Raw genomic sequence first — 11,654 nt, 5'->3', positions numbered from 1 at the left:
TTTTTTCCCCCCTTCCAGACGTCCTCATTTGCCGCGCGCGGTTTGGGCGAGAGGCGGGAAAACAAGACTTGTGCAAACTTTGCAGACTGTTCCCCGGGTAGGGGCCGGGGCGGCCACCGTGGGGGACCAGTAAGGTAGCCCCCAGCTCGGTAACCTTGACAACGACTCTCGGGCTCTCTAGACGTTGCGACGCTGTGGAATCGCAGCGCAACGAGGAGGGCAAGCGTGCACCTTTGACTGAGATCCGTGCCTGCGGCTGCAAGCCACGGGAATAATGGCGGCAGCGTCAGGGCTGGGCGGAAGTGAGGGAGAAGGGGTCTGGGCTAGTGTGTGGGGGGGGAATGGCCGAGCCCGAGCACGCCACCTCCGGGGCCAGCGGGCACGCGGCGACGAAGCTCGCGCCACCGCGCGTCCCCGCCCACCTGACGGAACGGCCGGCGCGCGCCCCCAGTAACCGCGGTTTCTCGCCGCCTGACATCACGGCCCCCGCCGCCGCTGATTGGGCGAGCGGGTCTGGTCACGTGGCACAAACGGGATCTATAACTAGGGGCAAGGGGAAGGCGGTGGTCCGCCATTTCGTGGACGCCAGGGCATTGAGAGCATCTGCGGAAGCAGATCGCAGAGGGTGCGGGTGGGCCTCGTCGGAGTGTTGGGATTTGAGCTGCGGTTCTCGAACCCAGGATCTCGGTAAGAGGCCGGCGGCGGGAGGGAGGGCTATGGAGTCGCACAGAGCCGAGGCGGGGCCCGGCGCAATGGCGGCGCCAGGTTGAGACAAAGGGGCGCCGCCGCCATTTTGTGACGTTCGGTCCCGGGCGGCGGCGGGGGCCCGCGGCCGGCTCGGAGATGCTTCCCGGCCTCGGAATCGGGGTTTTTTCTCATTTCCGTGGCGGGGAGCCGAGGAGAGCGGTACCTGGGGACCGGGCTTCGGAGCGGGCCGATCTCGAACCGCATTCTGCACGTTGCGGCCTTTAATCTGATGGCGCCTTTTTTTTTTTTGCTCTTGGTTTTCTTGGGATAGGGTCTAAGATATTTTGTTTTTTATTAAGTCACAGTCAAACCAGATCTTTATGTACTGAAGACCTCCACGGTCTTATTTAATGCTGGTTTAGTTTTTGCTTTAAAATTGGGATGTAATTAAATTGTATTTCCAGTTGAAGTTGAGTTTGATGGTTTTTTTTCTTTGACCTTTGCGTTCACAGGTGTGAAAACCGGGGATGGATGAGCTTTATTTTTACTTTCCTTAAATTTTCGCGGAATGGCTTGGTCTCTCAACTGAGTCTTGGGTACAGGGTGGGGTCACGACAAAGTAGGATGTGCCTGGACTGGAATTTTTACTTAGATAATCGTTGCCTTTATAGTAGGAGAGGCACTGAAAGTGAATTCTTGAATTTCCTTTTCATTTGGAAGTGTGAAATTAAAGGCTTACTGAATGTATGTCCCTAAGGTGTGCTGTACACTTGTTATAGTCAGTGCTTTTTAGTTTTTTTTTTTTTTGGTTTTTTGAGACAGCGTTTCTCTGTGGTTTTGGAGCCTGTCCTGGAACTAGCTCTTGTAGACCAGGCTGGTCTCGAACTCACAGAGATCCACCTGCCTCTGCCTCCCAAGTGCTGGGATTAAAGGCGTGCGCCACCACCGCCCGGCTTTAGTTTCTTTTTAAAAGAAAAATTTTGTGCGTGTGCTGGGGCTTGGACTTAGCGTTGTGTGTACAAAGCAAGCACCCTACAGCTAAGCTATCCTCCCGGCCCTAAAGATTGGTTTTTGAAGGTAACATCCCTTTTTTTTTTTTTTTTTTTTCTGTGAAGATGGGGTCTCTTTACCAGTCTGACCTCATAGCTGTCATTTCTTCAGCCTAGTGAGTCGCAGGCATGCGTGCCGGCTGTGGTAGTTCTTAAGACATCCACAGCGGTGTGGAACCTTTGTCTGGTATGATTTTTTTTTCCCTGAGACCCTTTTGCCTCTGCCTCCTGAGCGCTGGGATTAAAGGCGCGTGCCACCACCGTCCCGATAGTTTGCTTTTTGAGGCAGGGTCTCAGGCAGCCTAAGCTATCTTTGAGCTTCCTGGTTTTCTTTTTCTGTGGCCTTGGCTGTCCCCATCTCTCCTTGAGATATTCTTCAAATTTAATGCTGGACTTGCATGAGCTCAATTACGCTTGTCTTTCAGTACTTAAACCCCATAATAAAATGTTTGTCTGTTCAAAAACTCTCCTGGCAGTCAGTCACTAGTCTGGATTTTCCACTTTGGGTGTTTCATATTCTGGAAATTGTAAAGTCTTTTTCCGGTCTTAGAACATTTTCAAGATTTTTCACTTTGTAGTATTTGTCAGTATGTTTCTGATTGCTCACTACATTTGGGATAACTTTTCCTGGTAACTTCTTAGGGTGCCACAGCTCTTAGGAAGAGTGCTGTAGGGAGATGTATTGCATTCTAGGCTAGCTCCTAACCGCTGAGCTATATCCAGACTCATACGCTCGGGGAAGAAAAGCATACATGGAGCCAGGTGTGGGAATGCACACTTGTAAATCCTCTTTTCTCGGAAAATTGAAAAGTCAGCACATGGATTGGATGCTTGAAGAATTTTGATTGCATAAGTCTGATTTGAGGTAGTATGAGTATTGTTCTGGTAGTGCAGGAAGTTTTGTGGTGATGTATCTTGTAAGCTTTTGGTTGTGACTATCCCCCACACCCCCAACAGTTTTCCTGTAGTTTTGGGTCCTGTCCTGCAACTAGCTCTTGTAGACTAGGCTGGCCTCGAACAAACACACCAAGAGGCCTGCTGCCTTCCTGAGTGCTAAGATTAAAGGCGTGGACTGCCGCTGCCTGGCTGGGAAGCTTTTTATAAAACCATTTTAGTGTTGGTGCTGGCTGGTGATGGTCCCAGCACAGTGAGGCAGAGGCAGGTGGAGCTCTTCACAATTAAAAACCAAAATAAACTTGTCTTTGGGGCGTGGTATAAGTGTACCACAGTGAAGGTCAGAAAGATGACTTGCAGTAGTTTTTTCCACAGTGTCCTGTAGCTCAGCTTGAGTGGGCAGCCTTTACTTACTGTGCCATCTCCATAGCCCTCCTAAGGAAGTGTAAGTGAAGGTTTTGCAACTTAATTAAAGCTTGTAAGTTTTGGCATATGGAAGCATTTATATATTGCTTGTTTGGTTCAAATGTGGCCATTTATCTAAACTTGATGGAGTGGCTGTGATTGAATAATGAAGGTGTGTTCATCTCTCTATTTTCAGCTGTAATTTCTTCCTTGACAACTATTGTGTGATGACGGGTTAAGATTCCTCCCCCAGCCCCAAGACAGGTTTCTCTGTGTAGCTTTAAATTCAGGCACTCCCTCTGTAGACCAGACTGTAGGCCTCAAACTCACAGAGATCTGACTGCCTCTGCCTCCTAAGTGCTGGGATCAAAGGCGTGTACCACCACGGCCCACGAGACAGGGTTTCTCTGTGGCTTTGGAGCCTGTCCTGGAACTAGATCTTGTAGACCAGGCTGATCTCGAACTCACATTCACCTGCCTCTGCCTCCCAACTGCTGGGACTAAAGGCGTGCGCCACTACCGCCCGGCTTTTTTGTTAGATTTTTGAGACAGAACTTCTTTGAGTACCCTGACTGTCCAGACACTAGCTCTGTAGAAGAGGCTGGCCATTATTAACTCAACAAGATCCACCTGGCCCTGCCTCTCAAGTGCTGGGATTAAAGGTGTGCACTACTTTTTAAAATGTTTAAGATGATTTTCTGTGTCAGTAGTGGAAGCTGGTCTTGAACACCTAGCTCCATCTCTGCGCACTGTCACCCCACCTCCTGTTGGTTGTTGGGTTTAATTTGAAGTTAAACAGTCAAGCCTCATCCATTCTGCATATTATATGCAGAACTGTTAGAGTCTGGCACAGTTCAAGACCAAAGTTAAAAGTTGGGCCTGGCTGTGGTGACACACCTTTAATCCAGCACTTGGGATGCCGAGGCAGGCAGATCTCTTAGCAAAATCTAGGACAGTCAGGACTGTTAGACGAAGAAACTTTCTTGGAAAAACAAAACTGTTCCCTAACTCACAGTCCATATTGTGTTAATTGATCTATTTGATCCTTGGGTGTTTTCTCAGTTCCGTGATGACTTTAAAAGAGTGAAATGAGGCTGGCATCTGACTCAGATCCCCCTGCCTCCCAAGTACTAGAACTTATTTATTCTGTAGCCCTGTCTGGCTTGGAACTCCATGTAAAGACCAGGTTAGCTTCAAACTCAGATTGCCTGCCTCTGACTTTGAAAATTTTTTTGTTTCCTGGGGATTATGGAGGAAGAGTATGGGGTGGGGGAATAGATAGCATGGGTTCTTTGACAGTAGGATTTGTAGTTGTGTGTTGGCCTTTTTAGTTTCTGTTTTAAATAAAGGTCATGTTTGCTTCTAGGCTTGAGTCCAGAAGCTTATGTATGCTAGACAAATACCACTAATCTATATTTCCAAGGCTCTTTAAATTCCTACGATTTGTTTTTAACTAGGCTGCTTTGATAAATATTGTTGTCGTTTTTTTCTTACAGAAATGCATCGTGATTCCTGTCCATTAGATTGTAAGGTGTATGTAGGTAATCTTGGAAACAATGGGAACAAGACTGAATTAGAACGGGCATTTGGCTATTATGGACCGCTCCGAAGTGTGTGGGTTGCTCGAAACCCCCCTGGCTTTGCTTTCGTTGAATTTGAGGATCCCCGAGATGCTGCTGACGCTGTCCGAGAGCTAGATGGAAGGTAATGTTAATGGCAAATAGTTAATCTGGTTTCTAGTGTTTCAATTTTCTACGACATGTGGCTGTCACAACATTCCTGCTGTGTGACTTAGAGCCAGATGTGTCTTAAACCTGAATTCCCAGCACTTGACAGACGGGAGTTCAAAGCCAGCCTTGTTTTCATAACAAGTGGAACGGAAGGATAATTTTCTATCACGTTGCCTTATAATGTGAAAAGGATTGATGGTAGCTCTGACATTGTAGGTTAGTTATGTGTTCCTACAAGTTGCAATAGTAAAAGTTTGCAAGGGTTTCTTTTTTTTTTTTTTTTTTGGTTTTTCGAGACAGGGTTTCTCTGTGGTTTTGGAGCCTGTCCTGGAACTAGCTCTTGTAGACCAGGCTGGTCTCGAACTCACAGAGATCCGCCTGCCTTTTGCAAGGGTTTCTTATCAACTGCCTAAATGTGCTGGGTTAACTCTGTGATGGCTCTGGACAAATGAAGGAAAAATATCAGCCATAGCTGAACTTTTGTTATTAGGAAGAATTTTTTGTATGCCAGTTAAATAATAACGGAGGGGGATAATATGAAACAGCCAAAGTAATTGTAGTGTATCTTTAAGCCGTTAGAGAAGTATATAGGAGAATGAAAAATTGAAGGGAACAAGTTATAGTGGAAATATATGAGAAATACAAAGGCAAAAACCAAGGTCCTTAATAATTAAAGCTACTAACAGTTAATATTGAACTCAAGTTTGAGGACAGCCAGGGCAACACAGTGAGACCGTCTCCAAAATTTGTGCTGTCTGTGTTTTTCCTGTATGTTATGTCTTCACTATGCATTCCTACTAGTCATAGGCCACAAGGTGTTTCACCCCCTGGAACTAGAATTGTAGGTTGTCATTGTGAGCCACTTTGGGGGTGCTGGGAGCCAAGCCCGGGTCTTCTACAAGAGTGGCCAGTGCTTTTAACTACTGAGCCCTTTTTGTAGCCTTTATTTTGAAGTAGATTCTCTAGCCTAGACTGGCAAAGAAAGAGACTTCCTCTCTGCCTAGTGCTGGAATTAAATTAAAGGTGTATATATGCCAACATACTCAGCCAGACTGATTGATTAGTAGTAAAATTGTTTTCTTACTTTTAAAAAATCCCATTTGAGAAGATTTGTTTGATCTTTTAACCTATGTAAAGAGTTTAGCAAATTTAGAAACTTAGACCAAACAGGTCTGGAAAACTCCTAAGAGTGTCAAATTTGGTTCCATTTGGGTGGAATCAGGAGAGATCGAGATGGACTCCCTGGACCACCGTGCCTGCTATGAGCAATTTTGTGACAAGTACCCCTTCTCCTTAGAACACTATGTGGCTGCCGAGTAAGAGTGGAGCTGTCGAACGGTGAGAAAAGAAGTCGGAATCGTGGCCCCCCTCCCTCTTGGGGTCGTCGCCCTCGAGATGATTACCGTAGGAGGAGTCCTCCACCTCGGCGAAGGTACTTGAGAGAGCACGTTTTAGAGAGAGGCATTGGTGTAATGGAGTAGCTAGTAGGAGCAGGTATTTCTGCTAAGTTTGTTGGTGGGTTTTAACTTACTGAGAACATCTGAGGTTTCTACGAAACGTTTGCTGGGTGTAGTTTGGGGTATGTGAGTTGTGCTGAGTGTTGGCTTTTGTCTGTAGGTGTATTATTCATGTTGGTAGTTAGTAACTTCTGTCTTGGATCTGTCTTCTAGTTCATCTTCTAGTTGCATCTTTCCAAGTCTTCCCTTTTACTTCAGTTTAGGCCTTTTTCCATTTCTTGACTCCATAATGATCAACATTACATTCAACTAGCTCTTCACAGATGTGGTTTCTACTAGCACAACTGTAGTATTTATCAAAACAGGCAGCTGTTTTAATGTTACAACCGGTAAAGTAGAAATCTTTCTGAAACAAACTTAAGTCACTAACCAATAAAGGGGGCGAAAAAGTATTCCCAGTCATCCGTTCTTGATTCCCCAATAGGAGAGAATTCAGTTTTTTTTTTTTAATGATTGAAATGGCATCATTCTTGGACCAGGCAGTATTGCCTGGGTGCAAACTCCTCATCTCCTCAAATCAAGCCTCCAAAATAGTTTCTGTAGGACTGAATTTACCTCTTACAGGTGAGTGAAGTCCTAGGAGATAGGAGTTCAAAATCTTGCCCCTTTTGCTATTTTGAAAAACAACACACTGTTGCCCATCATAATAAAGAGTATTTGTTAGCTAATAGATGGTTGTACTGATGGCTTGTTTTTCATTTTTTTTGTGCTTTTTGGTCCATCTATTAATAAAAATGAACCCCGTTACAGAGTCACCATCATGTCTCTTCTCACCACCCTCTGAGTCTGCATTAGCCAGTCAACTAGCCCTTTCAGCGTCATGTGACCAGCGCGCCCCATTCAGCTTGGCTGGTGTCGTTTCACATGACCCAGGCTGGCCAGTCGTCAGGTTGCACCGCCCTTTGGTTCCCGAGCATGCTGTTTTCTCTCAGCCTTCTCTCCAACCTTAACCAAATCGGCAGCAGCCACCTCGACCGCCCACACATTCCTGGCCAATCAGCTCAGCTGTTTATTTACCAAATGTCTTCACAACAACTACAGCAGCAGCCTTCGGCTAACAAAAAAGCAGGAAAAATCCACAACACCCCCTTCGCCAACCAACTAAATCCAACGCAACATCTGGCAAAACCTTTTCAGCAAATTCTTCCTGGCCGTCAGTCCGGCAGCCTCACCTCACCATTTCTAGCTTGTTGAAACCCAAAACTAGTAAGTTTTTCCTGCTTATACAGTTTACTGCTGGTTAAAAATAAGGAGTAAGCGGCTTAAGTAATTCTTTTTTCTGGATCAAAGGCTGGCTGTGCATAATTGAATGGTAACGTACAATATATTGCTTGAAACAACTTTTAAGGGTGATAGGGAACTCATAATGTGACTAGACCTTCAAGTGAACTTATGTGCATGTGTGAGATGCCAGACTAAAATTTTAATAACTCTAACAAAGATTTTAGCTTTTCTTCCTAGCAAAAATTTGTTAAATCCTATCACCTTTAAATGGTTTTACTAACAGTTTTCAAAATTTAAAAAATTTGGGGGTGAAGTGTGGGCCAAGCTACGGTAATTTTGAGCCTAAACACACTCTGAAATGTGACATCACAAATGCAGTTCTAATGTAGCACTAAATGGCATCGATGTTTACACCTGTCGCCTTTTCACAAATGACACTATCCACCTGGTACTTAAGTCTTGTTACAGACTTAAAAGGTTTGCATGGGTTCCAAATACTGGTTTACGGTACTATTTTTTGGAACTACTTGGGACTACATTTGGTGTGGTGTTTGGGTAGTGGAGTTAGTTTGACATGAAGTTTTGCATTGGACAGATCTGCTGTGAAGCATTCTTTGTTAAATCCATGGTTGGAATACCTGCTTTCACTTGAGCTTTTGGTTCCTTAATCCTTCTGTGCCTATTTTTTTCTTTTCTTTTTTTATTTTTGGACGATGAGTGCCAGTTCTTCGGCACATTCACTGGGCCCAACAGTGAGATTGAAAAGTTGGGAAATGCCTCACGCCATATATACTAATTGACAATTAGGCTAATTTTGCTGTTTCTGCTTTTAGATCTCCAAGAAGGAGAAGCTTCTCTCGAAGCCGGAGCAGGTAAATGTGCCCCAGTTACAGAAATGGCAGCTTCTGATACCCCTAAGCTCTTTCCCAAAGTACTTGTTTAATGAGATTTAGATAACCCTAATAACGGTAGTGTCTTGGGTAGCTTATAGTCAGTGTTCAGTCAGAATGAACCAGTATTTTTATGAGGTAAATGTCTAACATCATTGGCTAATGTGCTTTTTGTTGATTTTAGGTCACTTTCTAGAGATAGGAGAAGAGAGAGGTCTCTGTCTCGTGAGAGAAACCACAAGCCGTCTCGATCTTTCTCTAGGTCTCGTAGGTAAGTTCACTAATGACTGACCTATTGAAGATACACATGATGTTTTTATTCTATGTACTAACAAGATAGTAATGACATTTTTTTTTTTTTTATAGCCGATCTAGGTCAAATGAAAGGAAGTAGAAGACCAGTTTGCAAAAGAAGTGGTGTACAGGAAGTAACTTCATTTGACAGGAGTATGTACAGGAAATTCAAGTTTTGTTTGAGACTTCATAAGCTTGGTGCATTTTTAAGATGTTTTAGCTGTTCATGTTCCCTTAAGCAAGATTGAATTTGCTTTGAACTTTAGTTTTTCATAGACTGAAATAAACCTAGATCCTGCCCAGTTAAAGTGTGATGTACTAATGATAAACCACTGATGGAAATTGACAAAACTAGTTTATTAGCTGGATTACAGTCTGGAGCTGTGGGTGAAATGACAAGCAGTCTGTAAAAGCTGCTGTTAACAGAAGTTAACAGGGAAAGGGTGGGAACTGCACTCTGAAGACTTTGAAAGCGGTTCCTCACTGATTGCCATCTATGGAGGAAGCTGTTTGTAACATTCTTTATTTGGAAATGGAAGACTAAGTTACCAGTTGGTTTAAGGGTACATTGTAGAGCTGAACCTTTGAGTTACTGTGCAAGATTTCTTTTTCATGCTGTCATTTGTAATATGTTTGTGAGAGTCCTTGGGATTAAAGTTTTGGTTACAAATTGTTGTTTAACTTGAAAGCCTGTTTTTCCTTACACACTCAAATCTGTGAGCTTGGTATCAAGTCCAAGTATAACATTCCTATTGGAAGCCATACTTATATTTTCTTGTAAAGTGCTTTTGGATTAATAAAATACTAGCCTAATTGTGTAGTAGTCAGTTGAGCAAACCCACTGTTACCATTGTTATCCCTGGGAAAGCATTTGGTTACCCAGTTCTTTCTTTGTAAGAAACATAACTGAGAGGCACTGGATTAGTGAAGAATTTTTTCCCCCTTTGGCTGTCACCTAACTAAGATTTAGTCATTTTTTAGAAGTTGAAGCCAATTCAAGATCATGTCACTAACATTGTAAAGTAGCACCAGTGTGGTATTGTAACTCTTTAAGTTGCCCATAAAAAGTAGCTTTTATCTTCAGCATGAAAACATTCAACAAAGTTTAAAATTGATTTCATTTGATAACTTGAGGTCTTGCATGGGATTCCAAACTGATCATGATGTAAAATCTACCATGTGGCTAAATGTAACTGCACAGTTGACTGTAGAGGCATGCATACCCTGTCTCTGAGAAATCTGGAGGAGTTGTGCTTTCAGATTGTGTGTGTGTGTGCAATTAGATTAAATCATAATGCAACAGTCTTGTGGCTTAAGTTTTCTTAAATGTGCTCTTTTGAGATAGTTTTTAGATGCTGTACTGACTTTGTTTTTATGAGGTCCCTCCCCCCAATTATGTTTGCTTGTACCAATAAATCTCAGTAAGAAAAGAGAATTGTGTTCGGAAGGTTCCAGCATGAGCCTTTGAAAGAAGTGCCCATGTTCAAAGAAGATACTTTGAAATTTAGACTTCCTGTTAACATGTTAGAAGATTGGGCCCTTTTTTGTACTCCATGGTAGAACTGAGTAATCTACTTCTCGTTGGCATCAACCTAACTGGCTATTGATCATTAATTGGATCAGTAGACTGGAAGCCCTAGCATAAGTTTGGCTTAGTAGGAAATACCAAATGTGGACATTTAAAACTGAACTGACATTTAGATTGTGGCTATTTGGAAATGCTCTTGTAATTTCTGTAATTGTAGGTTAAATTAGCCAGTCTTGATCACTTTCTTGAGTGTGATACTAAAAGTTACAGTGGCTATAGGTGTTCATTAGAAGTCATTATTGTTAGTTGTACTTTGGGATAATCAAGAAAAGTGAGAATTGGGAGTGTGGGTTTCTCATTATAGGTTACCTCTGATGTACATACTTAGGTATGTTGTGGTTAGCCTTCATGTACCGTTTAGGTACTAAGGGTTTCCAGAGTGACCCTAACACTGTTAATATGGAAGAGTTATATATAGGTAATAAACATCCATAGTTCTCTAAGAGTCGCTGCTTTAGTGCCTTGTCTAAATGTGCTTTTTTCAGAATCCCAGATGGGGTTTAGTTGTCGGTTACTCTTCCAGTTGTCTATTTTTATACTGCCAGACTGTTGCCTCCTCATTTTCCTTTGGGCAAGGGACATAAAGATTTTTATGATTAAAGACACTGACAAAAAACTGGGTTGGAGTATATTTTTATCTTAACAATACGGTAATGTTTTATGTTTTAGGCCAATACTTAGCCTGTCTTGTATGGTGTTTACTGCACAGAGTGAAGTGACGCTGAAGGGTTCTTTTTTTTTTTTTAATTTATTTATTGTGTATACAATATTCTGTCTGTGTATGCCTGCAGGCCAGAAGAGGGCACCAGACCTCATTGCAGATGGTTGTGAGCCATCATGTGGTTGCTGGGAATTGAACTCAGGACCTTTGGAAGAGCAGGCAATGCTCTTAACTGCTGAGCCATTTCTCCAGCCCTGAAGGGTTCTTGACACATGCTGCGATAGTCTACTGGGGTTTTGTACATGTAGCATTTCCTTGGCTGGCTTCTAACACATAGCATTTTAGGTTTGTCACTTAGTGTGAGCAAACACCACTGCCATTCATTCTGCTTCTAGCCCATACTTTTATTAGTACTTGAAAGGAGACTGGGTGTTGAACCCAGTGTTCATACAGAGACAGTTTATCTGCTAGCTATGTTCCCATTGAGTAAACCCTCTCATAGGCTCCCCAGACTCTTAATTCAAGAGGAATGTGGTTGGGATTAGGCTATTTTTGAGGTGGCCTTCAACTTGGTTGCAATAGACATTTGCCCCCCCCCCGCCCACCTGCCCCAGGCAAGATTTCTCTGCAGCTTTGGCTGTCCTGGAACTACCGTATACCATGATGGCCTCGAACTCATAGAGATCTGCCTATCTCTGCCTTCTGAGTGCTGGGA

The 11,654-nt window shown here is 43.4% G+C and overlaps 1 protein-coding gene across 1 annotated transcript; it reads left to right on the top strand.

Moving 5' to 3' along the window:
- Positions 1-554: 554 nt before the first annotated feature.
- Positions 555-10,888, top strand: Srsf3 (serine and arginine rich splicing factor 3). Its single transcript, XM_057751671.1, has 6 exons — positions 555-687; positions 4,532-4,739; positions 6,063-6,197; positions 8,340-8,378; positions 8,581-8,667; positions 8,763-10,888. Exons 2-6 carry the CDS (start codon positions 4,534-4,536, stop codon positions 8,788-8,790), a joined length of 495 nt encoding a protein of 164 aa, XP_057607654.1. The 5' UTR covers positions 555-687; positions 4,532-4,533; the 3' UTR covers positions 8,791-10,888.
- Positions 10,889-11,654: the final 766 nt, after the last annotated feature.

Source organism: Chionomys nivalis, chromosome 19 (genome assembly GCF_950005125.1).
Source record: "Chionomys nivalis chromosome 19, mChiNiv1.1, whole genome shotgun sequence".
NCBI classification, from domain to species: Eukaryota; Metazoa; Chordata; class Mammalia; order Rodentia; family Cricetidae; genus Chionomys; species Chionomys nivalis.
This window is presented reverse-complemented; position numbering and strand designations above follow the sequence as displayed.